Source organism: Rhinopithecus bieti, unplaced genomic scaffold, assembly GCF_001698545.2.
Source record: "Rhinopithecus bieti isolate Rb0 unplaced genomic scaffold, ASM169854v2 scaffold_78508, whole genome shotgun sequence".
In the NCBI taxonomy this organism is placed as follows: Eukaryota; Metazoa; Chordata; class Mammalia; order Primates; family Cercopithecidae; genus Rhinopithecus; species Rhinopithecus bieti.
The window spans coordinates 31,357-58,163 of NW_016829854.1; the positions used below are offsets into that span (position 1 = coordinate 31,357).

At 43.8% G+C, this 26,807-nt stretch overlaps 2 protein-coding genes across 4 annotated transcripts in view; one reads left to right on the top strand and one right to left on the bottom strand.

Annotated features, from left to right (window-relative positions):
* LOC108524114 (protein NDRG3-like) overlaps positions 1-2,614 on the top strand; it is a gene marked incomplete at its 5' end in the record, with an annotated part of 20,930 nt that extends 18,316 nt beyond the window's left edge. Inside the window, one exon of the mRNA XM_017865005.1 lies at positions 1,303-2,614. Coding sequence (XP_017720494.1) covers positions 1,303-1,445 — 143 coding nt within the window. The remainder of the gene's footprint in view (positions 1-1,302) is intronic.
* A 2,201-nt stretch (positions 2,615-4,815) lies between these two features.
* DEFB119 (defensin beta 119) lies at positions 4,816-18,109 on the bottom strand. Of its 3 annotated transcripts, none has more exons than XM_017865079.1 (2): positions 17,883-18,109; positions 4,816-5,092 (listed from the first exon to the last, which is right to left on the bottom strand). In XM_017865079.1, exons 1-2 carry the CDS (start codon positions 17,941-17,943, stop codon positions 4,899-4,901), a joined length of 255 nt encoding a protein of 84 aa, XP_017720568.1. In that variant the 5' UTR covers positions 17,944-18,109; the 3' UTR covers positions 4,816-4,898. The 3 variants fall into 3 exon arrangements, with proteins under 3 accessions (XP_017720568.1, XP_017720567.1, XP_017720566.1); XM_017865078.1 differs by lacking the exon at positions 4,816-5,092 and adding an exon at positions 16,442-16,700; XM_017865077.1 differs by lacking the exon at positions 4,816-5,092 and adding an exon at positions 16,442-16,703.
* Between the last annotated feature and the right edge of the window lie 8,698 nt (positions 18,110-26,807).

A 26,807-nucleotide genomic window follows, 5' to 3' on the forward strand; every position in this document is an offset into this window, starting at 1 on the left:
TTTTTTTTTTTGAGACGGAATGTCACTCTGTCACCAGGCTGGAGTGCAGTGGTGTGATCTCAGCTCACTGCAACCTCCACCTCCTGGGTTCAAGCGATTCTCCTGCCTCAGCCTCCCAAGTAGCTGGGACTACAGGCACGTGCCACCATGCCCGGCTAATTTTTGTATTTTTAGGAGAGACAGAGTTTCACCATGTTGGCCAGGATGGTCTTAATCTCTTGACCTCGTGATCTGCCTTCCTCGGCCTCCCAAAGTGCTGGGATTACAGGCATGAGCTACCACACCCAGCCTATATATTCTTAATCTAAGAGGTCATTCTGTTATTAGTGCCATTTTATAGAGGAAGAAACTGAGGCTCAGAGAGACTAAGCACATTACCAAGGGTAAAAATTCAGCTGCAGGGCCATGGTTCAAACCCTGGCAGTCTGACTCCAAAGCCCAATTTTGAACCCCTGCAGCTTAGGCTGTCCTAGGTGTGAATCTGAAATTATGATTTGCATTTAAACTCAGCTGGTTAATAACTCCTGACCAAGAGAAATGAAACGGAGACGCAGGAGAAAAGGGCAGTATCCTTGGTAAAGTCTCCTCCACTCCAGGAGATGAACTTGGAGAGTGTTTTAGAGCAAATCCAAGGGTGTGTCCATATCATATGCCATTGTCCTGGTCTCTTGTATTGTAAGACCCCTGAGCTTTCTCATGGTCACGGAATTATCTACACTTGCTCCTTTCTTGGAGTTTTAAGAAAAACTCTTTCACCCAGGTACAGAGCTCCTTACCCAGTAGGGTGATTTTTCCTCTGTCTTTGGTATTAGTGTGGATAATGGTCATTGGAGAGCTGCCTGGTCAGCTGCTCTGTGCAGCTGGGCCCTGGGTGCAGCCCTGTACCTCCCAGGCAGACCATGTATGTCTTGTCTTAAGTGGCTCTGTCATCCTTGCCTGTGAGCTGCTACCAACCGAGCCCACACCCACAGCTCTGTGGCTCACTGGGAGGACCAGGAGCCCCTCTCCTATCCCATTCTTATCCTTTTCCTATGAAATAGCTGATCTTCCAGCCCACTTCTGATCCAAAGCAAGATGACTGTTGATAGGCGAGGGAAAACAATTGCCTTTGTCTAGTTGAGGAAAGTAACATTCGAGATGTTATTGAAGTATCTTGTCAGCCTCACCTCCTCTCTGGGAGCTTAAAATAAAAGTTTATCCCTGGCTTAGAGTATTCTGTCAGTGTCTACCAGGCAGCTGAGGTTGCCACTTGGCAGTCTCGGATCACTAACCTGCCTTTTCCTGTGTCCATCCTGCTTCCAGTCCTGTATGTGCAGCTCAGTCACCTGAGCACCGAGTCAGGTACCTTCCTCTGTGCTGGCCCCGCCCCGCCTTCCAGTCTCTCCTGGCTGCACTGGCTGCCTGCAGCATGTCCGCGGTCTTCCTGTGCAGTGAGAGCCCGATAGAATGTGGCTCAGTACGCCCCAAGAGATTTAGCCTACAGGGCCAGCCCTGGTCTCCCAGGAGGAAGAAAGGATCTGGTTGTAAGGGGCAGGCCTCCTCTTGTCATCCCAAATCCAGGGTCACAGCAGCAGCTGAAACTTGATAGGCAGGGCCTATCTTCCACCGCCACCTACTAATCCTTGAATTAACCTCCAGACATAGGAATCCAAGGACAGCCTTGGCTCTAAATAGGAGGGTCAGAGCCTGTGCCCAGAGAACTCTGCAGATGATAGCACCTTTTGACCCCAGCATTGAAATACAGCTAGGGGAGTGGCTGCTGCCCAGGACGATAGGCAGGGAGGCTATATGCCAGGTAAGGCCCAGTCCTAGCCAAGCTGGAAGGACCTTAGAGTCAAGCAGTGGCAGAACAGGAGTCTGAGTTTAACACCTACCCCCAGAGCTCCTCCATCCCTGGCAACCTGTATCTCATCCCTGTGTTGATGTCAGCTCCAAGCCAACCCGCCCTCCCCTTCACCTGCACCGTCCTACACATCTCCTCCCTGGTAGCAAGGTAGCCTGTGGACACGTATGGTAGTCTCGTTGTATCGGGCTTGCACTGTGTTTGTGAAACCCCTTCATACTTGTGTGTTTGTCTTTCCTTTCTTTTGGTTTAGTCTTGCATGCACTGTAGGTTTTGGTTACCTGTTTGGGTTCCCAAAGCCTCCATTCTGTCACTGTCTGAATGGTGTGGGCATAGCTAAGAGGCCATACTCTGGACTTAGGGTTTCCCCTTGTTCTGGGGTGACTACAATCAGCTGAGATTCCAACCAGATCTAAAGGATTAAAGTGGCCTCACATATCACCACTCACCTAGAGCAAATAATACAAAATGGGGATGGCTATATCTTGTCCTGGGTGTCATTGTAAATGAGTCGGAAAAGCTAAACATAAAGCCTTTGGTGAGACTCCTAGGTTAGCTGGGCTTAACTGGGGCTTCACCTTCTAGTCCCCTTGGTTCTCTGTTACAGTACCACATGTCCGCATGACTCGGCCCGCCCGATCACGAACCCACTCAACCTCGAGTAGCCTCGCCTCTGGAGGAAGTCCCTTCAGGCAGTCTGTCACCAGCAAGCCGTCAGATGAAACTCAAGAAACCTGTGTGTGAGTCCCCTGATGTCCTGGACAGACACCAGAACCCATAGTAGTGCCCCTGGCCAAGCAGATGCTCCTCCCCCTTGGACCCATTACAAGTCCATGCCTTCTTTTTCAAATGACCCACACTGAATATATAAAACATTTCATCCACCGTAAACTGGCCTCCAGTTACTATCTACTCATGCAATGGCCACTGAACCTCTCTCTATGTAGCCTGGATTTATGCATTCTCTCTGGCCTGCCCACCCCCCTTTTTTGTATAGCGCCCCAAGAACCACTGCCATGCCATACTGTAACATTCCAACATCTTTAGCTGATGCAGATCCCTTCCATCTCCCCTTTGCCAGCTTTTTCCCGTAGCTCCCCCCAAACTTTATGTACGTCAGGATAAGATCTTTGATCCCAGCTCTGTGTGTGGTGCGGAGCCCAGTGTGGGTCTCTGTGTGTTGTGTGCATAGTTGTGTGGTTTTAGACCAACACCAATAAAACGCTTTCTTGTAGTGCTTCTGCAAAAAAACAAAAGGGACTTATGTTTGCATTCTCAATGGTGTTTTAAGGGAATAGGCAGTAATAGATTGTCTAAAGGTTGGGTGGCCACTGCGTTGCTCTTTTTGTTTGCAAATGGTCAACAAAATTTGCAAGAGTGATTTCAGGAGAGAGCAGCTCTGAGGAATGTGGAAAATCATAATTGGCCATCCAATGACGCATCTGATTATGATTGTCGAGCCATATAAATTAATAAAAAAAAATAGTAGAAAGGGTGCCTATTACAATAGAGAGACTCCCCTTCTGTCCAAATTGAATTTCTGTATACTCTTCTATAAATAGAAAGGGAGGAATATTTGCCTGCTGAGCCCATGAAACATGCAAAGTGAGGTTCCGATACAACAAGAAGTTTTTTCAAAGGAGTTGAATTGTGGCTTGATTACGTGGATCCTCTTAGCACATGGGGTGAAAAGGTGGATAACAAAATGCCAGGCCCTCTGCTCTGAAAAGCAAAACCGCTGTCGCTGCAGTATCTTAACTGAAATCCAACATAACCACAAGAAGTACTCTTAAGGTCATGCACGGAAGAGTGTTCTCCATTCCTCAGTTCGCCAGAGAGGGGAGAGGTATGGCCTAAAAAGCATGTAGATGGTGGAGAAATGGGTAGGGGAAGAGGAACAGTCATTAACATAGTGTCATGTTTAATAAGTATGGCCTTGATTTCAGTAGATGTAATGGAAGCCAAAGTAAATTGATACAGAACCCATTTCTCAGAGTCTTTTTTTTTTTTTTTTTGAGACAGAGTCTCGTTCTGTCACCCAGGCTGGAGTGCAATGGCGCAAACTTGGCTCACCCTCTGCCCCCTGGGTTCAAGTGATTCTCCTGCCTCAGCCTCCTGAGTAGCTAGGACTACAGGCACCTGCCACCACGCCCAGCTAAGTTACGTATTTTTAGTAGAGATGGAGTTTCACTCCAGCCTGGGCGACAGAGCGAGACTCCGTCTCAAAAAAAAAAAAAAGAAGAAGAAGAAGAAGACATATGATGATGAAAAAAAAAAAAAGGAGGTCCACTGGTGACCTTGACCAGAGCCAGTTCAATAGCAAATAAGCACAAAGGCAAATTGTAATGAGTTGAGGAGAATCAGAGAAGTAGAGAAAGATAATGGGTAAGTACTACTCTACTTTTGACAGAATTTAGAACTGTTAGTGGGAGGTTAAGACATAAAAAGTAAAATTCGAATTTTATATTACAAAGCTGGTGTTGTCACTGGGGACATAAGCCTTTTAGGTTTTGAAGAATTAGAGGACCTTGACTATCCACAACAACAGCACCCAATATTCAAAGACCTTCTGCAATAAGCACCAAACAGGCCTTTCAGTCTCACGGCTTGAAACCAACACAGCTTATTCCATATTACAGCAACTCTGTTGGTTATAAAGTTTTTTCATGAACTAGGCCAAAGCTGTCTACAAGACCTCCACCTACTGCCCTGTGTATTCATCCCACTGGTTAAAGACCCTCCCTGAGTTCTACATGGCACAGATTAAGTCATAAATCTGCCTAAACCCTTCGACCCTCCCTTATTCGATTCATTCTTCCCCCTCCTCACTGGCTTGTCTAGCTTCTCTGTAATTGTTTCCCCAGTTTTCCAGCCTTCTCTCTCACGGGGCTTATCCAGAATGAGACAGACATTGTCACCATGCAAAGCCCAGTCTCTCACTATGATTTTCAGTGGATCAAAGACAGACAAGGGTAGCAGGTACATGAATTTTAATGAGGGGGGTTGACAGCAGGTCTTTGTGCCCAGAGAGGTTGAGAATGGTAATCACCAGCACTCAAGGTAGTCTTGGCCACTGCTTCTCATAAGACCAATCGGTATTTTCCTCTTTGCCGGAAATGCTTATCCTCATGTAGGACTGGAGGCAGCAGGGCTGATAATTTCTGCAATAGAGGTAAGGCTGTTCATTCTTTTTGCAAGAGGCCCTACAAATTCCACTGTTACCCATGCATCGAAGGATGTGGCGTTTGCCTGGCAAAAGAAAAAAAAAATACATATAGTTAACTTCTACCTAGGAGTGACATGAATCTGATAAGTCGGGAAGCATCATAAAAACCTAAACGGGGAGCAGGGAGAAAACCTAAAGGGAAATAGTGACTTCTACTTCCAGGAAAAAAAGAGTCAATGTATTTTTCTCTATTTGTCCTGCTAAGTTCGGTTTAAAACCCTGGGTGTGTGTGTGTGTGTGTGTGTGTACTCTGAAAGGTAAAGTAAAGAAGAACAAGGCAGGGACCTCAGGATCTAAGGAAGGACACAGTCATGAATTCCCTAGGTTTTCTTTTTGCCTCATCGATCCCAGACTTGTGCTGGAGAGACTGACAACCTGGAAATACAAACGAGTACAGACATAGAGTCCCAAGGAAAGTCTCCTCTCTCTAGCCAAAGAACCAGGAAAGATGAACCCAGCAAGAAAGAACATTTTAGACAATAACCACTCAGCTCCAGGAAAAACCAAAGACAAAACTACACTCCCCACTCATACATCCACCAAAGAAGGCTACGTGGGGAGCCTCGAATTCTGCCCTTTCCACTCTGTAAGGAGGTGTAACCTCCTAGAGTGGAACCCAAGTGGGGAGCGGGGACTATTATCACTGCTGGATGGTCACAAGGCCAATCACCACCATGCAGTGTCATAGGAATCAATGTGGGGAGCCTCGACTTCCCCTCTCTGGTGCGAAGAAGGCATCCCTCCCTCCACTTCCCTGATGGGGTGATGACAGAAGGAGCCTAGTGCAGAGTCAAGACTTTCACCACCACACAGTAGTAACAGGGCCACTACTCCCTGAGATGTGACTTGGAGGCCACACAGGGAACAGAATATCCCTCCCCATCCCAACCAAGGTAGTACCAGAGGAAATACACCTGGACTTCCACCCACCTGGCAGTATCCAGGCAGCACCCCACTGTCCTCTCCAGAGCGGTGTCAGAGGAGACAAGCCAACAAAGATCATTGAACTATGATCCAGCATCTCATAACATAATAATACCAAAAACGTCCAGGTTCCAGCAAAAATTACTCATCGTACTGAGAACCAGGAAAATCTCAACTTTAATGAAAAAAAAAAGAAAAAAAAAAAGACAATCAACAGAACTGAGAGTCACCCAAGTTGTGTGTATCTGTAATTCATTCCTTTGACTTCTGGGTAGTATTCCATGGTATTAATGTAGTAGTCTATTTAACCATGTGTCCGTTGAGGGCCATTCTGGTTGTTTCCAGGTCTATTGGGAGTTTGGGATTTTTTTTTAAGACCGTGTGTTTCTTTATTTAACCACTTCTCCCCAAAAGGAAATGTTTTTGAAAATCCCTATCGTTTATAAATTAGAGAGGATCAACCTGATAATAGGTTTTATTTTCAATAAAATGACAGGAACATTTAAAACTACAATGGACTAAATAATTTTTTATACTCTTGCTTCTAGTAATAATAAAACAGGTAATTTAGAACATATATCTGGCAGATGAAAGGCGGATTTTTTTTTTTCCAAGACAGAGTCTTGCTCTGTTGCTTAGGCTGGAGTGCAGTGGCACAATCTTGGCTCACTGCAACCTCCGACTCCCTGGTTCAAGCGATTCTCATGCCTCAGCCTCCCATGTAGCTAGGATTACAGGCGTACACCACCACACCCAGATAATTTTTGTGTTTTTAGTAGAGTAGGGGTTTCTCTGTTGGCCAGGCTGGTCTCGAACTCCTGACCTCAAGTGATCCACCCACCTCAGCCTCCCAAAGTCCACCACACCCAGCCTGGACACATTTTTTTTTAATTTGTCAGAAGGCATTAAAAGACAAAATAATGGAGGATGAGTGGGCCTAAACTAAGAAAAAAATTTGTTAAAATCACTATTTTTAATTTTAGTTGTTCTAATAGGTATGTAGTAGTGTCTCATTCTGGTCTTAACATGCATTTCCCTAATGGCTAATGATGTTGAACATCTTTTCAAGTGCTTATTTGCTATCTGTATATCCTCTTCAGTGAAATGTCTTTTCGTATCTTTTGTCCATTTCTAATTGGATTATTACTGTTGAGTCTTTTTTTTTTTTTTTTTTTTTTTGGGGGGAGACGAAGTCTTGCTTTGTCGCCAGGCTGGAGGGCAATGGCGCGCTCTCAGCTCGTTGCAACATCCGCCTCCTGGGTTCAAGCAATTCTGTCTCAGTCTCCTGAGTAGCTGGGATTACAGGTGTGCGCCACCACGCCCAGCTAACTTTTTTTTTTTTTTTTCTTTGAGATGGAGTCTCTGTCACCCAGGCTGGAGTGCAGTGGCACTATCTCGGCTCACTGCAAGCTCCGCCTCCCGGGTTCACGCCCTTCTCCTGCTTCAGCCTCCCAAGTACCTGGGACTACAGGCACACACCCGTCACTCCTCCCAGCTAATTTTTTGTATTTTTAGTAGAGGCAGGGTTTCACCACGTTAGCCAGGATGGCCTCGATCTCCTGACCTCGTGTTCCGCCCACCTCGGCCTCCCAAAGTGCTGGGATTACAGGCGTGAGCCACCGTGCCCGGCAATTACTATTTAGTCTTAAGAGTTGTTTCTATATTCCAGATACAAGTTCTTTGTCGGATACATGGTTTGAAAATAATCTTGCTCTGTTGTAATTTGTCTTTTCAACCATTCTCTTCACAGGGTGTTTCACAAAGTGAAAGTTTAAAATTTTGAGTAAGTCCAATTTATTGATTCTCTTTCTTTTCTAGGCTGTTCTTTTGTATCTAAGAGCTCTTCACCAAGCACTCGGTCTGAATGTTTTTTCCTATGCTTTCTTCTAGAAATTTTATAGTTTTACATTTTTTTAAAATATATAATCCTGTAAAAATAATTTTCTTTCGAGATGGGGTCTTGCTGTGTTGCCTAAGCTGGAGTGCAGTGACACAATCATAGCTCATTGTAACCTCAAACTCCTGGGCTCAGGCAATCTTCCCAAATCAGCCTCTCGAGCAGCTGGGAACTAGAGGCACATGTCGCCATGCCCAGCTAATGCATTTTATTTTTGTAGAGATGGGATCTTGCTATGTTGCCCAGGCTGGTCTGGAACTCCTGGGCTCAAATGATCCTCCCCTCTCAGCATCCTGAGTCACTGGGATTACAGGTGTGAGCCACCATGACTGGCTGTTATGATCCATTTTAAGTAAATATTTGTGAAAGGTGTGAGGTTTAGGTTTAGATTTTTGTTCGTTTGCTTGTTTGTTTTGTTTTTTGCCTGTAGATGTTCAATTGCTCCAGCATCATGTGTTGAAAAGGACCTTTCTTCCAATGAATTGCTTTTGCACCTCTGTCAAAAATCAGTTGGCTGTACTCCTATGAGGCTATTTCTGAGTTCCCTATTCTGTTCCATTGATTGATGTACCTGTCTCTCCAAGACCACACAAACTCAATTACTATTACTATATAATAAGCCTTAAAATCTGATAAAATAATTCTTCCAACTTTATCCTTTTTCAATTTTGTTTTAGCTGTTCTTATTCTTTTGCAGATTTCTCTTTAGGCAAGATATAGACAGAATAGTCTGGTCTATATCTACAAAAAAAATCTTGCTGGGATTTTGACATAAATGAATATGTCAATTTGAGGAGAATTAACATCTGCTATTTGAGTCTTACAAGATAGGAAGATGGTGTGTCTCTTCATTTATTTAGCTCTTATTTCTTTTATCAATATTCTATAGTTTTCAGCATACAATTTCTGTACATAGTTTGTTAGATGTACACTTAAGTGTTTTATTTTCTTGGAGTGACTTTGGTATTATATTTTTAATTTCAGAGTGCACATGTTCATTGCTTTATATAGAAATACAATTGATTTGTGTATGTTTACCTTGTATCCTGTGACCTTACTGAACCTACTTATTAGTTTTAGGTGTTTTGCCTTTGCTTTTGTTTTGTTTTGTTTGTAGAGTTCTTAGAATTTTCTACATAAACCATTATGACATCTTCAAACAGACACCATTTTATTCCTTCCTGTCTAATCTGCATGCCTTTCATTTAATTTTCTTGCCTTAATGCAATGGGTAGAAGTACTCAGAACTAAAAGGAACAAATTATTGATACACATAGTGTGGATGGATCTCAAGAGCTTAATGCTGCTTAGCTGGGCAAGGTGCTCAGGCCTGTAATCCCAGCACTTTGTGAGGTTGAGGCGGGAAGATCACTTGAGCTCAGGAATTCGAGACCAGCCTGGGTGACATGGCGAAAACCCATCTCTACAAAAAATAAAAAATTAGCCACATGTGGTGGCACACATTTGTAGTCCCAGCTACTGGGGAGGCTGAGGTGGAAGGAACGCTTGAGCCCGGGAGGCAGAGGTTATGGTGAGCTAAGATCACACCACTGTACTCCAGCCTGGGCAACAGAGCCAAACCCTGTCTCAAAAAGAAAAAAAAAAAGAGCATAATGCTGAGCCAAAAAAAAAAAAAAGAGAAAGAAATAGCCAATCACGAACTCTCACATATGATTCTATTTATTCAACAATGTCAAATGACAAAACGATAGAGATGGGAAAACATTAGTGGTTGCCAAGGGTTAAGCATGGTGACAGTGCGTGGGGACAGGGAGGAAGGCTGGTATGACTTTAAAGGAGCAACAGGAGGCAGATCTTCGTGGTGATGGAACAGTTCTGCAGCTTGATCATGATGGTGGTTGCATCTGCACATGATGAAATGGCATGGAAGTATACACATGTATTGTACCAATATCAGTTTCCTGGTTTTCATATTGCATTACAGTTATGTAAAATCTAAGCATTGGAGGAATCTGGGTGAAGAGTACACAGGACCTTTCTCTTGTAACTTCCTGTGAATCTACAATTATTTCAAAATGAAAAGTAAAAATACGAATAAATAAAATAACCTAAGGGGCTATAGAGAGATTAGAAAAACAAAATCTAAAAAACAAGAACCCCTAGGAGACCAATCCTAGCTCCCATTTTACTTGCTGTGTATCCTGGGGCAAGTTTCTGCGACTCTCTGTTTTACCCTTTTTCTCATATGTACAGTGTAGACTGGAAAAACAGCTAACCCTTAGAATTGTGAGGATTAGTGGCTAAATATATAGAAAGCAATAAGGGACTGACACATGGTAAGAACTAAATGAATGTTAACTATTATTGTTGTTTTAAATTATCATTTGAGCAAGACCCAGAAACTCCTCTGCATCCTTGCTAACCCTGCCAGCCAGAACCACGTATACCTGACACAGTGGTCCTCTGCTCCCTCCAGCCCAGAAAGTTCTCCACCCAGATTCCTGGAACCTGGAGTCAGCCATTTGTGCCCCCACCAGATCCACTCATGCTTTCACTTGTGAATTCATTATTCATATTCAAGAAACACTCACTAAAACGCATTCATGTCCAGTGCTGGGCTTAACATCAGGCATGCAGATGTAAATAAAACATCATCTCAGCCCCTGTGGATTTCTACCTAATATGTGCGTGTTTGGGGGATTGCTGGAAGTGCAGATGTAAATAAAACCTGTGCTGGGCTTAACATCAGGCATGCAGATGTAAATAAAACATCATCTCAGCCCCTGTGGATTTCTACCTAATATGTGTGTGTTTGGGGGATTGCTGGAAAGGGGACAATAACTCAAATAATTACACAACAACATAATACATGTCATAACTTCTTAAGAGTGACAGTTTGTGAAGCCAATCAGAACTCAGTTTGGAGAAAGAGTGATAACCTAGAAAAGGGACTTCAAATTCTCCATAGCCTTTAAAGAGCCAGTAAGCAGAGAAAGAAATGTTGAGTGCTGAGGGAAATTACGGTTCAAGCTAGAATTGTATACTTAGCTAAAATTTTCTTAACAGATGATATGGTCTGGCTGTGGCCCCACTCAAATCTCATCTTAAATTGTAGCTCCCATAATCCCCACATATCATGGGAGGGACCTGGTGGGAGGTAATTGAATCATGGGGGTAGGTTTTTCCTGTGCTGTTCTCGTGATAGTAAGTCTTGTGAGATCTGGCCAGGCGTGGTGACTCATGCCTGTAATCCTAGTACTTTGGGAGGCCAAGGTGGATGGGACACTTGAGGCCAGGAGTTCAAACAAGCCTGGCCAACATGGTGAAACCTTGTCTCTACGAAAGAATACAAAAATTAGCCAGGCATAGTGGTGCATATCTATAATCCCAGCTACTTGGGAGGCTGAGGCAGGAGAATTGCTTGAACCTGGGAGGTGAGGCTACAGTGAGCCAAGACCGTGCCACTGCACTCCAGCCTGGGCAAGAGAACAAGACTCTAAAAAAAAAAAAAAGAAAAAAAAGTCTCACAAGATCTGATGGTTTTATAAAGGGCAGTTCCCCCCCACACACAGTTTTGCCTGCTGTCATGTAAAATGTGCCTTTGCTCCTCCTTCGCCTTCTGCCATGATTGTGAGGCCTCCCAGCCATGGGAAACTGAATCATTCAAACTCTTTTTCTTTATAAATTACCCAGTCTTGGGTATTTCTTCATAGCAGTATGAAAATGGACTAATACAATAGATAAGCATACATTTAGATATTTTCAGAAGTAAACCCGCTGAGAGACTTGATTACCAACAGGAGCTTCTTAAGAGTAAATTACAAGGGTTTAAAAATATAATTCAATAGAATAAATAAGATCGAGTATTTGATAGCACAACAGGTGACTGTAGTTCACAATAATTTATTGTGCATTTTAAAATAACTAAAAGAGTACAATTGGATTTTATGTAATACAAAGAGGAGATAAGTGCTGAGGTGATGGATACCCCATTTACTCTGATGTGATCAGCATACACTGAATTCCTGTATCAAACTATTTCATGTACCCCATAAATATATACACCTATGTATCACAGAAATTAAAAATAAAAAATTTTTAAATAAAAAAATTTACCAAAACAACAAAATAAACTACAAGAAGAAAGAAAAGATTTCTTATATGAAGGTCTGAGAATCAACATGAAACAATAATAGATATGGTATGGGAAATCAAAGCATGGTAGATAAGAGGTGAGTCACAACCACAGTGTAAAATATTAAATTTAGGCAGATATCTGTAATTTGAAAATTGGAATTTGGAAGAAATGTCCTCTATTTTACATGTATGCTGATTAGGATCAGCTGAGATCCCTCCACTCTGACATTATCCTCCCTAAATATGCGAAATGCAGACTTTTAACACAAATTTTTAAAACTTTTTTCTGATGTTCAGAGACAGCCTTTCCACTGTTCACGTTTCACTTCATGTGAGTGGTAAGAACAATAACGATCATTATCATTCTTTTCTCTTTGTTTTCAACCTAACCTGAGTCAATTCTCTCTGCCTTCTATTTTTGTAAAATAGAGACACCAGAAGACACCATCCCAACTGAATTTAGACAATGTTATTGTAAATTTCCAAAATAAAATAAAACTGAAAAAAAAAGCTACTGCTCTCACCTTAATCTGAATGAATGTGAATACACAATACAATAAACAAACATTTCTGCCTTAGACCCCAGGAATACAAATTAACAGACTGCTAGACAAGACCATTATTCTGCTAGATGGAGAGTGAGGAAAGTCTAAAAGAGGCAAGGAATGGTATCACCTCAAGCCTCACTGTTTTCTCAACTTAAAAATCCTTTTTCTACTCCAGATCTCTGCTCAGGCCTCATTTTAGGATTCCCTGAGAATTGTTCCTTTCTTGTAGAATGCCCAGAATCAAGTGATAATCCAATGTCTGCATTACTCAGTGACAGTTTAGTACCTACTTTCTACCAAAGAAACAAGACAAATAACAAAAGACACAAAAAAAAAGAACTCAGTTTGATCCCCTGCTCTATCTTAATACTGTGTGACTTGGGCTAATTATATCACCTCTCTGGGCCTCAGTTTCCTAATAAGTAAAATAGGGATGATAAGAGGATTGTTGTAAGAATGGAATGACACATAGCAAGGGTCAATGAGAACTATTAGTACAGCTATTATAATTATTAAGAAATAATAAGACAGGGCTGGATGTGGTGGCTCACGACTGTAATCCCAGCACTTTGGGAGGCTGAGGCAGGTGGATCACTTGAGCCAAGGCGTTTGAGAGCAGACTAAGCAATATAGTAAGACCCTGCCTCTAAAACAAAAAAATAGAAAAATTAGCCAGGCATGCTGGCACGCATGTATAGTCCCAGCTACTCAGGAGGCTGAGGTGGGAGGATGGCTTGAGCCTGGGAGGGTGAGGCTACAGTGAGCCATGATTGCACCACTGCACTCCAGCCTGGGCAACCAAGCAAGACCTTGTCTCAAAGAAAGAGAGAGAGATAGTGAGACAGAGTTTATGTGAAGACTTTCATGGGTGGGAGCATCAACTGAGCTTTGAAGGATGAGAGGGCATTCATCACAGAGGTGAGCTGAGTGTTGGGGACCAGCCTGAGGGAGCCATGAACAAACACAATGTGGGGACAGGAGAGAATGGCAAGAGGGTTGCAGTGGCTGAAGAGAAGGTATGTGAGGGACAGTCATGGGAGGTGAAACCAGGTCACCATGTGAAGGCTTTGAATGTCCAGACCCTGGGTGGTGATGAGCAAAGGAAGAAATCTAAGCAGGAGAATGACACAGAGAAACTTCCTACTAAGAATCCCTCTAATAATAGAGATTAATGCAGAGAAAACCTGAGGGTAGGGAGACCAGCGAAGAAACATTTTTTATGGTCTCGCCCCAGGCCTGGGAGCACAGGTAGCTCTCATGAGCAGCCTAAGTGTCCCAGCTCCCAGAGAGGCAGCAAAACTGTGAAAAGATTATGCAGCTCCTGCCTCTGAAGTGGGCTGAAAAATACGTTGTGAACGTAAGTATACATCAACAGATGAAGGGATAAAGAAAGTTTGCATATACACACAATGGAATACTATTTGGCCACAAAAAAAGCATGAAGTTCTGTCATTTGTGGCAACATAGATGAGCATGATGTTAATTGAAACAAACCAGATACAGAAAGATAAATATTACTTGTTCTCACTCATATGTGGAAGCTTAAAAATGTGGATCTCATTGAAGTAGAGAGTAGAATTGTGTTTATCAGAGACTGGGAAGGGTAAGCGGGAAAGGAGAATACGGAGAGGCTGGTTAACAGATACAAAATCTCAGCTAGATAGGGGGAGTAAGTTCTAGTGTTCCATAGCTTTGTAGGGTGACTGTAGTTAACAATCATTTATTGTGTATTTTCTTTTTTCTTTTTTCTTTTTTTTTGAAACAGAGTCTTGCTCTATCGCTCAGGCTGGAGTGCAGTGGTGCCAACTCAGCTAACTGCAACCTCTGCTTTCCAGGTTCAAGTGATTCTCCTGCCTCAGCCTCCCAAGTAGCTGGGATTATAGCCACTATGCCTGGCTCAATTTTCATATTTAGTAGAGACACGGTTTCACCATGTTGACCAGCTGGTCTCAAACTCCTGACCTCATGGTGATCCACCCGCCTTGGCCTCCCAAAGTGCTGGGATTACAGGGGTGAGCCACCCACACCCAGTCTATTGTGTATTTTCGATTAGCTAGAAAGAGGACTTTGAATGTTTCCAACACAAAAAAGGGATAAATGTTTGAGGTGATGGATATGCTAATTACCCTGATTTGGTGGTTACACTTTCTATACATGTATTGAACTATCACGTTGTACACCATAAATGTGTGCAATTATTATTTGTGAATTAAAAATAATTTTTTAAAAGAAATGTATTATCAGCCAGAGTAGGATCCAATACCAGGCACAACCCTAACATTTGAAGGTCCCGCGGCAAGAAGGCAAATGAAGGCTACTGCGTCATATCATTTGTCTGCATGCTTAAATGTTTTAATCAAGCTAATAAAAAGAATACATAAAAATATCTAGCCTCATTTACAAGATAGCCCTTCATAAAGACCTGAAAGGTCAGGTTTGAATTTATAATTTTCTGATTCCTCAGAACTCCATGCAGGAACATGGCATTCCGAGGGGAGCCTGCCCAGCCCACAGCTCACCTCTCTTCTCACCCATCCCCAGCTCTACCCACAGACCCTGCAAACGAGAGCATCCCTTGATGCTTCTCCTGCCTAGTGGTTGGCACCCAGTGGCCCAACCCTCCAAGGATGGACCTTGAGGAAAGGCCCCTGCAGCTCCTTGAAGCAGGCACAAGGTTTCTCTGGGCAGGCAATCCCAGGACCCAGCATGGCCCAGAAAGGGAGGAGGGCAGGCAGAGGCTCCTGGTGGGCATATTCCCCTTGCCCGCAGCAACTCCTCACCCCATGAGGAGGGACTTAGCCAGAGGAGGCCCAGAGTCAGATCGAGATCAGAGGAGGGGCCCCTCTTTCCAGAGTCTAAGAGCAGAAATATTGAGCTGAGAGCAAATAGTCTTCCTGGATGATAGTGAACTCCTTCTGTCTGTCTCTATGCCATGCATCACGCTTTATCGAGCACTCTTGGTCCCTGGCCTCACTGCAGAGGACGCAGTTCAGGGGTAAACAGCTGTGTTGGTTAAATGGTGCCCAGAGAATAGGACTTGAGATAATGAAGCCTGGGAAGACACCCAGATCCTCTAGGTTCCCAATCAGGATTCTTAAATGTTCCCCACGAGTGAGTCTTCTCCTGGGCTGAAGTAACAGTTCAGATGAGTCAGGCTTCTGTCTCCCTCAGAGTCTAACACAGAAGGCACACAGCTCATATTTCATAAATCCTTGAATAAATCAATGAACAATAGCTGATGACATTTGTTGAGTGCTTACCTTTGCATTATTATGTCATTTCATCCTTACTGCAATCCTGAAACAGATTCTACTATTACTCTCATTTACAGAGGAGGAAGATAAAGTTCTGCGAGATTTATATGCAGAGTCTGCCAGTAGAAAGTGGCAGAGCTGAGGTGAATATGAGTGAATGAATCAATGAAAGAATGGAAAAAATGAATAATGAACAAATTCATATATAAATAAGCAAAGCATGTGCTTTATCTTTTTTAGTACTTAGACACCTTCTAACCCCTGGGGCTGGGCCTCCTGAGCACTAGAAAGCATCAGCTGGTTTCTCTAGAACCCCAGGGATTTGGGTTATATTCAGCCCCATCCACCCTCAGCCCATTCACTCTCAAAATGGACCAACTCTCCCAGCCTAAGGACTCTCCCACTCTCTAGGCATCTGCTATGCCTTTAAATCTCTCAGCTCCCGCCGTGCTCTCCCCACTCCACTCCTGACTCAATAGCCTCTCCTGCAGTTGGTAGATGGGGAATCATCTTCAAGACTGTAATGATCACATCATCGCTATGACCCAGCCCTAGTGACTTCCCTCGACTACCTCTTCACCTCCCCCTGCCATCCCCCCACCCTCAATCCATGTGGGGTATCATTCCTTATGACTGACAGACACCAGAAATAAATTTGTGAGTTTTAATGAAATGTGGACCCTAAACAATCTGAAACAAAGTCATTTCTATCCATTATTTATATTTCTCTTCGTTTTTGGAGCTGTTGTGGACATCTGAGGAGTGGTCCAGCCAAGGATTCCATGAATTGTTACTGGTTGGATTGTTAAATAACGACTAGGGACACAGCACCGTTTACGATTTCGGCAGCGTATGATGCTGTCTTCACCATCTTTGCACAACAACCGGCAGTGTCCATCCATCCAACACTCTACTTTGGGGCATACGAACAACAATTAAGCAGATGTTAGTATCCCTCAAGTGGAGAGAAAAGAGAAGGCAGAGGAGGAACAGGAAGACAGGGAAGAAGGGAAGAAAGCCAGTTGAGTGAGTAATGCTAGGCCCAGTCCCAGGAAAAGAGAGAAGAGACCTTGAGAGGGAAGAGAACTGAGACAATGGTTCCAACCGAGAACTCCAAAGTTTTCGGGAGAGCCTTTTTTGGACTTCTCACCCTTCTGTCTTCCTATCCCCCAACTTCCTACTCCTTACTTTGGAATCAACTGAAGCTAATTAATGTCCCACCTAGCAGAGCTAGGAATGAAGGTAAAAGGACATGATCACCTGTAATATTAGGGAAAAGAGGATTCAGTCACATTACACAGACCCGGTTTCTTATCAATAGCCTGACCCTGTTTAACATAAGCCCAATAAGCCTCAGCTCCAGCCGCAGCCCAATCTCCAATCTTCCTTGACCCTATATTAACCCAATTCAAACTCAAACTCATTCAGGCCTACCTTAATTAGAACTCCCAGCCTTACTCAACTCAATGCCCCCAAGCCCCAACTCCAGGCCAAACCCTAATCTAATCTAATCTAACCCTAATCTAATCAAGTCACTAACCTCAATTCCCAGCAGTATCCCATCACCAAGCTGAACCCAAACACCCTGCAGCATCCAGCACTGACTCTCAGCCTCAGCCCAAGCCCCAGTACCAGCTCCACTCAACCCCAAATCCCATCCTCTCTCCAACTCTGCCCTAAACCATCAGGGAAGCCCAGCTCCTCACCTCCTGCTCATCCTGACATTCCTTCTATCACCCCAATGCCAAGGTTTTTCCTCCACATCACAACTCACCCCAACCTCCACTCTAGTCTTCCAAAGCCCTCAATAAGTCCCCAACCTGCACCCATGCTTTGCCCCTCAAACCTCTCCCAAGCTCCCCCCAGGATACCACCCTGGCCCTCAAGTGCCAGATGCTGCAAACATCTATCATCCCACCACTCTGGCAAAAAAAGAATCAGAGAGAGATTTTAACCTGAGATGATCCTGGGGAAACTTCCCAAAGTTGCAGGAGAGAAGGAAAGGCTTTACATGATGCCCACAGTGAGAGGGGAGGGAAAGATGGGAAGTCCATGACCAGGAGCCCAGACCCCTGAGAGAGGCTCACATTACCTGATATCACTGGTACTTCTGTGGCCAGAAGGATGGCAAGAAACAAGAAAAGAAGTTTCATGGCTGGCAGACCTGAGAGGAGGAGGCGCCTGAGCTGCAGGGGAAGGAAATAGGGTTCCCTGCAGCAGGGCAGAGATGAGCTTTGCTTTTATCAGCAGGGCTGTGGGCAGTGAATTAGAACAGGAGGGGATTTATATGAGGTCATCCAGGCCAAAGGACAGTGTGTAGCAGATGTCTCAGCAAAGCACAAGATGAGAGTGTGGGAAACTGGCCAGTACCAGTGCCAGTAAAGGGACAGGCCAATTAAAGCCATTTGGCCTTTGAGAGCCACAAAGGAATTAATTAATACATAATAAATGTATATCAAGAAATATTTAACTTAAAAATTACTTTGCATTTCTCTGATAAATAGTAAGAACATTTATTCAATACAGTATTGGTCTTTTTATTTCTTCCTTTTGAATTATTTAGTCAGATATCTGGACAATTCTATTGGGGTGTTGTTGTGTACTTGCTGATTTGCAAGAACTCTTCAGTGCTGTTATTATATCAGCTGTCTTGTCATGCTTGGTGACAATATTGTTCTCCATGATTATGTTCTGTTTTAAAATATATTTTTTGCCTATAAATGTTTAAATCATATTTAAATCTTAAAAACTAAATTAAACTGGCCGGGTGCAGTGGCTCACACCTGTAATCCCAGCACTTTGGGAGGCCAAGACAGGGAGATCACAAGGTCAGGAGTTCGAGACCAGCCTGGCCAACATGGTGAAACCCCATCTCTACTAAAAATATAAAAATTTGCTGGGCACGGTGGTGGGTGCCTGTAATCCCAGCTACTAGGGAGGCTGAGGCAGGAGAATTGCTTGAACCTGGGAGGCAGAGGTTGCAATGAGCTGAGATCGTACTATTGCACTATAGCCTGGGTGACAGAGTAAAACTCCATCTCAACAATACAAATAAAAAGTTTTTAAAAAATAAATTAAACGAGAATTACTTATTCTCTGCTTTCTAACAGAAGGATACACGTGTGTAATGTCTTTAGGGACTTTGAACTTGCCAATCTTGTTTCCAGTTCAGGGCCTTAGCAGTTGTCATCTGCTCTCCCTGTAAAGCTGTTTCTCCAAATCTTCCCACGAAAATCTCCTGCTCGTCATTCCATATCATCCCAAATGTCACCTTCTTGGAGAGGCTTTCCCTGGTCACCTTAGATAATGGTATTCCAACCCGCAGTCACTCTGGACTGTAATAACTTGGTTTATGATCTTCATATATGTATCCATTCTTTCAAATTTTATTTTACATATTTGATCTTTGTTTCTCCACTTAGTACCCATAACATCACCTGGTGTATTAAAATACTTGTTCAACTGTTTTAACTGATATTCCCCCCAAACAAGAATGACTCCAAAAGACAGACATGGATTTCTTTTTTATGTAAAAGTCTGGGTATGCAGTTAAGTGTGACGGCTTCACCATTCAGCAGGGAGCTAGGTTCCTTTTGGCTCGATGCTCTGCCATCCTCATGAAGAGGCTGCTTCATGTGATGACCATGAGCTGCCCCAGTTCCCACCGTCAAGTTCCCATCCAGCCATCAGGAAAGGAGGAGCGATGGAACTAAAATGCAACACCCTTCCTTTTAAGGACACCACTCAGAAGTTGCACCCTTCAGCTTGGCACGGTGGCTCACACCTGTAATCCCAACACTTTGGGAGGCCAAAGTCGATGGATCACTTGAGGTAGGAGTTCGAGACCAGCCTGGCCAACCTGATGAAACCTGTCTCTACTAAAAATACAAAAAAAAAAAAAAAAAAAGCCAGGCGTGGTGGTGGGCGCCTGTAATCCCAGCTACTCAGGAGCCTGAGGCAGGAGAATGGCTTGAATCCAGGAGGTGGAGGTTGCAGTGAGCTGAGATCGCACCACTGCACTCCAGCCTAGGCAACAAGGTGAGACACCATCTCTCCAAAAAATAATAACAATAAGTTGCATCCTTTGCTTCCAATTCTGGCCACCTCCCAGAGCTCATTCAGACCATCATGCCCAGCTGCAAGGGAAGCTGGAAATACTTTCTTTATTCTAGGCAACCATTTCTAGCTAAAATGTAGGGGTTGTTCTACTAAGAAAGGAAAGAGATACACGGGGGGGGTGGAGTTCTAGCAATCTCGGACATACCTGGCATTAAATATTAAATAATATTTAATAAATATCTGTAGGCAATAAATAGTAAATATAACTCACTTTAATAAGTAATTATAGATAAGAAATAACTTATACATTGAATAAGTATATGTTATTCTATGAGAAGTGATCTAGTGGGAAGGAAACCCAAGTCCCTGTAACTCCAGGGCTTTGGGAGGCCAAGAGGGGAAACTGCTTGAGCCCAGGAGTTCCAGGCCAGCCTGGGCAACATATGTGACCTCCTCACTGCAAAAAAATTTTTTTAATTAGCCAGGTGTGGTGGTACACACCTGTAGTCCCTGCTGCTCAGGGGGCCAAGATGGAAGGATCCATTAAGTCTTGGAGTTCAAGGCTGCAAAATGTTCAGTTGTTTTTCTGCCTCCCCTGCAGCTAGAATATGAACATGTGGGTGGGTTCAGCCAATGAGATGACTCCATCCTATTTTTTGAATCAGGTGCTCATGATTCCAGGAAGAAGAAACAGTAAAGAATTTATCTTAGCAAAGGAGCCCGTCATGATGTCCAGTGTCCGGGGGCAATAGGGAAGCCGGGCAAATAGGGGTAGAGTTTAGGGTCCTGAGCAACAGTGTTTGGTGGCAGCTGTGTCCTCACTAGACTGGGTCCATGGGGTGATTTTTCACTCTGGCTCCTCCTACCCTTCCTCCCTGATTCCTACCCATTTTCTAAGCCTTGCTCTAGGAATTCTCTGAACTTCCAAACAGCCAAAAGATGCCCTTTGCTAAACACCCTTATGGATGCAGTGACCACGGGCAAGTTGTTCAACCAGTTTTGGAGATAATAATACTGGCTCATGGTTTGTTGTGACCTTTAAGTGATAAGTGCCTATCTGGAGTTCAAAACAGTGCCTGGCAGGTAGGAAGTGCTCAGTACATTTTAGTTACAATTTCTTTGCTTCGAGGTAAGGGAGGAGGGAATTTAGAGCCTTGAGCACTTCTGACCTCTACAGCCTCAGTGAAAACGAAGCCTAGGTTCTCTGCTGTGTTGGGGATTAGGGCTTGGAGAAAATGGGCAGGATCTCGAGAAGCCCCTGTCAGGCACGGAGGAGATACACTGGGCAGAGAGCTGTGAGAAGGACCTGTGATCAGGGCTGGATGGCCCAATAGGAGGACTGAGCACCTGCCCAGGTTCCGGACACTGGCAAGGCATGGGTAAAATAAAAGGCAGAAAAATCTAAAGAACCCCCTTCCATTTCAGCAGATAGGAATGTTTTGTATCATTTCACAAAAGTAAAATTGTATTTCAGAGTTGAGTGTTGTTTTATTTTGAATGCCACTGGGAGCGCTGTAAACTTCTTGGTGTTTAACGTCACTAAAGTTATTCGTGAGGACTTGCTTGCTGTGTGACAGAGCTGACCAGGATGAGGGAATTTGGGGGTGCTATCCAGCAGTGTGATGAACACACCAGGCATGCAATTTGGTCCGAGACTGAGCAACTTACCATGTGTCCTTGGCATGTCATGCAACATCTACAAGGCTCAGTATTGAAATGATACATCGTAGCAGAGGGGTTACAAGTCTGTATTCTGCAGTTAGTCTCCTGGCTGTGTTAGCTTATAAAAGTTACTTAACGCTGGGCGCTGGGCGCAGTGGCTCACGCCTGTAATCCCAGCAATTTGAAAGGTTGAGGTAGGCGGATCATTTGAGGCCAGCTGTTTGAGACCAACCTGGCCAACATAGCGAAACCCAATCTCTACTAAAAAATACAAAAATTATCCAGGTGTGGTGGGACATGCTTGTAATCCCAGCTATTCAGGAAGCTGAGGCAGGAGAATTGCTTAAATTCTGAAGGCAGAAGTTATAGTGAGCAGAGATCACACCACTGCACTCCAGCCTGGACAAAAGTATGAGACTCTGTCTCAAAACAAAAAAAAAGTTAGTTAACCTCTCTGAACCTCAGTCTCTTCTGCTATAAAATGGGGATAATAATATTTCATAGGGTTGATGTTAGGATTAAATGAGTGATTACACATAAGGCACTTCAAACAATACCTGATACTTGACTTCAATATAAATATGTGGTGTTATTATTGTACTAGAACAGAAATTCCCAACCTGGAGGTTCCAGGCATTTCCTCACTATAGCTCTTTTCAATATTTCATAAGCCTTCTTAGGAATCCCTGTTTGCAAAGGACTGCCCAGGGAGTACTGTGATGACTCAGAAAAATGGCCTTGACCAACATAAGGAGAAATTGAAAAAGATGATTTAATTGCTATAGAACATTTACATTTCAGTAGCTGTGTTTATATTTGTGTTGTATTTTCTTTATGTGTACTTACGTGTATATGTGTAGATTTGTAATTTTATGTATTTTCTGCATATTTTATGTGTGTTTATATGTATTTTGTGTGAGTACTTGAATGTGTATGTGTACACACATTGATTCTTGCATTAGTTTGCATGTAGACATGTAGAACATGTGTTTCTGTGTTGTTTAGTACCTGTGTACATGTGCATCTGTTCTCAGATCTCCAAATGCCATAGCCTGAGCTCCAATCAGCTCAGTCCCTTTGTTCCTCTCAGGTCTCTACATCCTGTGACTCTGGAACACGACAGTTGTTTGGTGAATCTTCTATTCAGCTGGGAGATCTGGGCCAAGGCTAAGGGAAGTGCAGGGAGCATCATGGCCAAGAAGCAGAGGCCACTAGGGGAAAAGAGGCCAGGAGATAAGAGATGAGGGGAGTCTTAGTCAGAGAGCCAACTTGGCCCATAATTGCTGCCTGATATCTCCTGGGGCCCACCAAGACTAGAACAGACTGTAGCCTCAGCCTTTGTAATGCCTCCCACATGGGTACAGCCTGGCCTGGCCAGTTCTGAAGACTGGACACCACCCACTCCCTCGAATCTGTGCAGTTGCCTTTGTAAGTCCTTGAAAAGCCACCCACTCCCTGCAGCCTAAATTCCACAGTAGGGAGAGTGGGGAACTATTCATACTAGTTATCAAGTTCTCAGGAAGGAATTCACACAGGCCAGGTATTTTTACCTTATCTCGTTTACTCCTCCCACTAACCTATTAGGTTAATAATATGACAAAAAGGTGAAAGAAATAAGAGTTATAATGTCACAGCCTTTAATGGACGTCTTTCACTTCCATGCATTTACACCACCTCCTTCCTTTCCTAGTGAGGCAGGAAAAGTGTCCAGGCAAGGGTAGGTGGCTCAGAGAAAGATAATATGAGGACCAAGTTTGCCTAAAAGTGTGATGCAGCTATTTTAGAATGGCTGGATTCCAGAGAAATCCTCTACGCCAGCATATCCCCAACTGTGTCCTGTTTCAAGCAGTGTTCCATGGAAAAAATAAATGCTAGTGAGAATATTTATCCTACAATTTATTAGAATATTAACAGTCACACACCAGCTATGAATGCCCCACACACTCAAGCCTCGGGAAATGCTGTAATTACTTGTTTATTTTAAGTGCAGCTCCAAGACACTACTTGCCAAAGTTAGGGAGATGTCCAGTGTCAGTTATTATTGGGATTTCATGCCATCCTCCACTTGATCCCACTAGGACCCCATGGTTCTGGGAAGTGGGGAAGGATCTGGTCCTTATTCTGTGATGATGATCTTTATTTCCTTGCTCTTCATGGTTGGGATATTGCTGATGGACTCCATTGGCTGTTCATTGGTGTGTGTGTGTGTGTGTGTGTGTGTGTGTGTGTGTGTGTTTCTTGAGACAGAGTTTCACTCTTGTTGCCCAAGCTGGAGTCCAATGGCACGATCTCAGCTCACTGCAACTTTCACCTACTGGGTTCAAGCAATTCTCCTGCCTCAGCCTCCCGAGTAGCTGAGATTACAGGCGCATGTCACCACGCCCAGCTAATATTTTGTATTTTTAGTAGAAACGGGATTTCACCATGTTAGCCAGGCTGGTCTCGAACTCCTGACCTCAGGTGATCTGCCCTCCTCGGCCTCCCAAAGTGCTGGGATTACAGGCATGAGCCACCACACCTGGCTCTTCGGATAGTTCTGGGCAGCTGGAAAATTGCTTTTCACCATGGCTATCTCCACCAACCACCACACAGCCATCGAGACCTTTGCTGCTCCTCTCAGGACTATGGCCACAGTGGCTATCTCCACAGTGACTGCCTTCCATGCAGGCAACCCCATCCAGCACCTGCTACCTTGGGGTGCTTCGTCAAACTCCCTTGGAGCCAAACCCCCGTCTCCTCTTCCAGTTCTGAGGAAATTCAACACCCTTAGATGCCATGACACTCTTCTCTCTTGCCCTTGAAGCTAAAATTCTTCATCTCACTTCTCCTGAAACGATACAATTTTTTTCTTCCAAAAGTTTTATACTTTTTAAAATTTTATTTTACTTTAAGTTCTGGGATACACGTGCAGAACGTGCAGGTTTGTTACATAGGTATACATGTGCTATGGTGGTTTCTTGCACCCATCAACCTGTCATCTAGGTTTTAAGCCCCGCATGCATTAGGTATTTGTCCTAACACTCTCCCTCCCCTTGCCCCCCACTCCCCAACAAGCCCGGGTGTGTGATGTTCCCCTCGCTGTGTCCATGTGTTCCCATTGTTCAACTCCCACTTAAGAGTGAGAACATGCAGTGTTTGGAAACCATGCAATTTAATTGCCCTCTTTGTGCCTAGTCCTCCCAAAAAAAATGGTAAAGGTTGTCTTCAGGGCAACCCCTGACCTAAACACACACACACACACACACACACACACACACACATGCACACACAGTTTCAATTCCTCAGTAGAAAAGGAAGGCCAGGATTTAGAACATAAAGTCCTGACTTCCTTTCCAAAACAGGATAGAAAATATCTTTTCATTCTTTTGCTGATGTCTGTTCAAACAAAATGAGGAAAAATTATGAGGTAATTGCTACACTAAATTCTTGATACATCACCCTGCCAAAATGTTTGTTTTAAAAAAACATTAAATATGTGTATATAGTTGATCTGATTAATACACAAGACTGAGCAACTTACCACGTGTCCTTGCTTTTTTTTTTCGTTTTTTGAGATGCAGTCTCTCTCTGTTCCCCAGGCTGGAGTGCAGTGGTGTGATTTCCGCTCACTGAAAACTCCGCCTCGTGGGTTCAAGTGATTCTCCTGTTTCAGCCTCCTGAGTAGCTGGGATTAGAGGCGCTTGCCACCATATCCGGCTAATTTTTTTGTATTTTTAGTAGAGATGGGGTTTCACCACGTTCGCCAGGCTGGTCTCGAACTCTTGACCTCAAGTGATCTGCCCGCCTCAGCCTCCGGAAGTACTAGGATTACAGGCGCGAGCCACCATGCCCAACCGTGTCATTGCTTTTAAATGAGGATACCAGACAGGGAAGGAAAATGTTGCCTAATTTACGAAAGCACAACTTTCTCTTTTTTTTTTTTTTTTCGTTTTTTGAGATGCAGTCTCTCTCTGTTCCCCAGGCTGGAGTGCAGTGGTGTGATTTCCGCTCACTGAAAACTCCGCCTCCTGGGTTCAAGCAATTCTCCTGCCTCAGCCTTTCAAGTAGCTGGGACTACAAGCACATGTCACCATACCCGGCTAAGTTTCGTTTTTTGTTTTTGTTTTTGTTTTAAGAGGAAGTCTTGCTCTGTTGCCCAGGCTGGAGTGCAGTGGCGTGATCTTGGCTCACTGCAAACTCCACCTCCCAGGTTCAAGTGATTCTCCTGCCTCAGCCTCCTGAGTAGCTGGGGTTACAGATGTGCACCACCATACTCAGCTAATTTTTGTATTTTTAGTAGAGATAGGGTTTCACCATGTTGGTCAGGTTGGTCCCGAACTCTTGACCTTGTGATCTGCCTGCCTCAGCCTCCCAAAGTGCTGGGATTACAGGTGTTAGCCACTGCGCCTGGCCTAATTTTTGTATTGTTTTAATAGAGACAGTATTTCACCATGTAATTCTGACAGTATTTCAGTATTTCGTAATTCCCAAAATGCTGGGATTACGGACATGAGTTACCACGCCTGGCACAACTCTCAATCTACTCATTGATAATGAAATCATTGGCTGGTGACCATCACAGTGACGGACGTGACCACCACATATTTCTGTTAAGTGTCTCATCTTATATTTTTAATATATATTTAGTATCATTCTGTGCTCATTGAATATCAAACACTCTTCTAATGTGAATAAACCTGAAAGAAAGAATTTTCTTGTGAGGCCATTTCTGCTGTCTATTTTAAGCTAGTTATATATCTCATTTAGCCCATCAATTGCTCAACTCATGGTCTGCGTCTTCATGGAGATTACAGTCTATCATGAAGATGAACACTAAGCAAAGATTAAGTACAGGTGTGGTGGGTGCTGCAAAGGTGATGTGCAGGATGCAGTTGGCAGGGCTGGGTCCAGGGTGAAGTGAGAAGTGCAACAGGTACCTAAAGGGTGACATTTAAGGAGGCATTTGCATGACCCTGAGAGTGAGTGCCTCCTTATGTATCACACCCTAGGCACCTCCCTCTCCTCACCCTAGTCCTGGCCCTGGCTATCAGAAAAGCGAAGGTGGGGTGGGAAATATTCTGATGTAATATTCGGGGTAACATTCTCTGACAGTTGTCATTTACTGCATCTTTGGACACTCAGTATCTGAGTTCCTTTCCATTAGGGAAGCTAGTCTCTATTTTTGTGGTCTTGGTGGAAAGGAAGGCTGACCTTCAACTACAGAATGCCCTAAAGGCAAATATTCTCTTATGCCACCTTGAAAGTTAGCAGACAGGTGCATGACCCAGGCTCAGCCAACTGGGCGCTCCAACAAAGG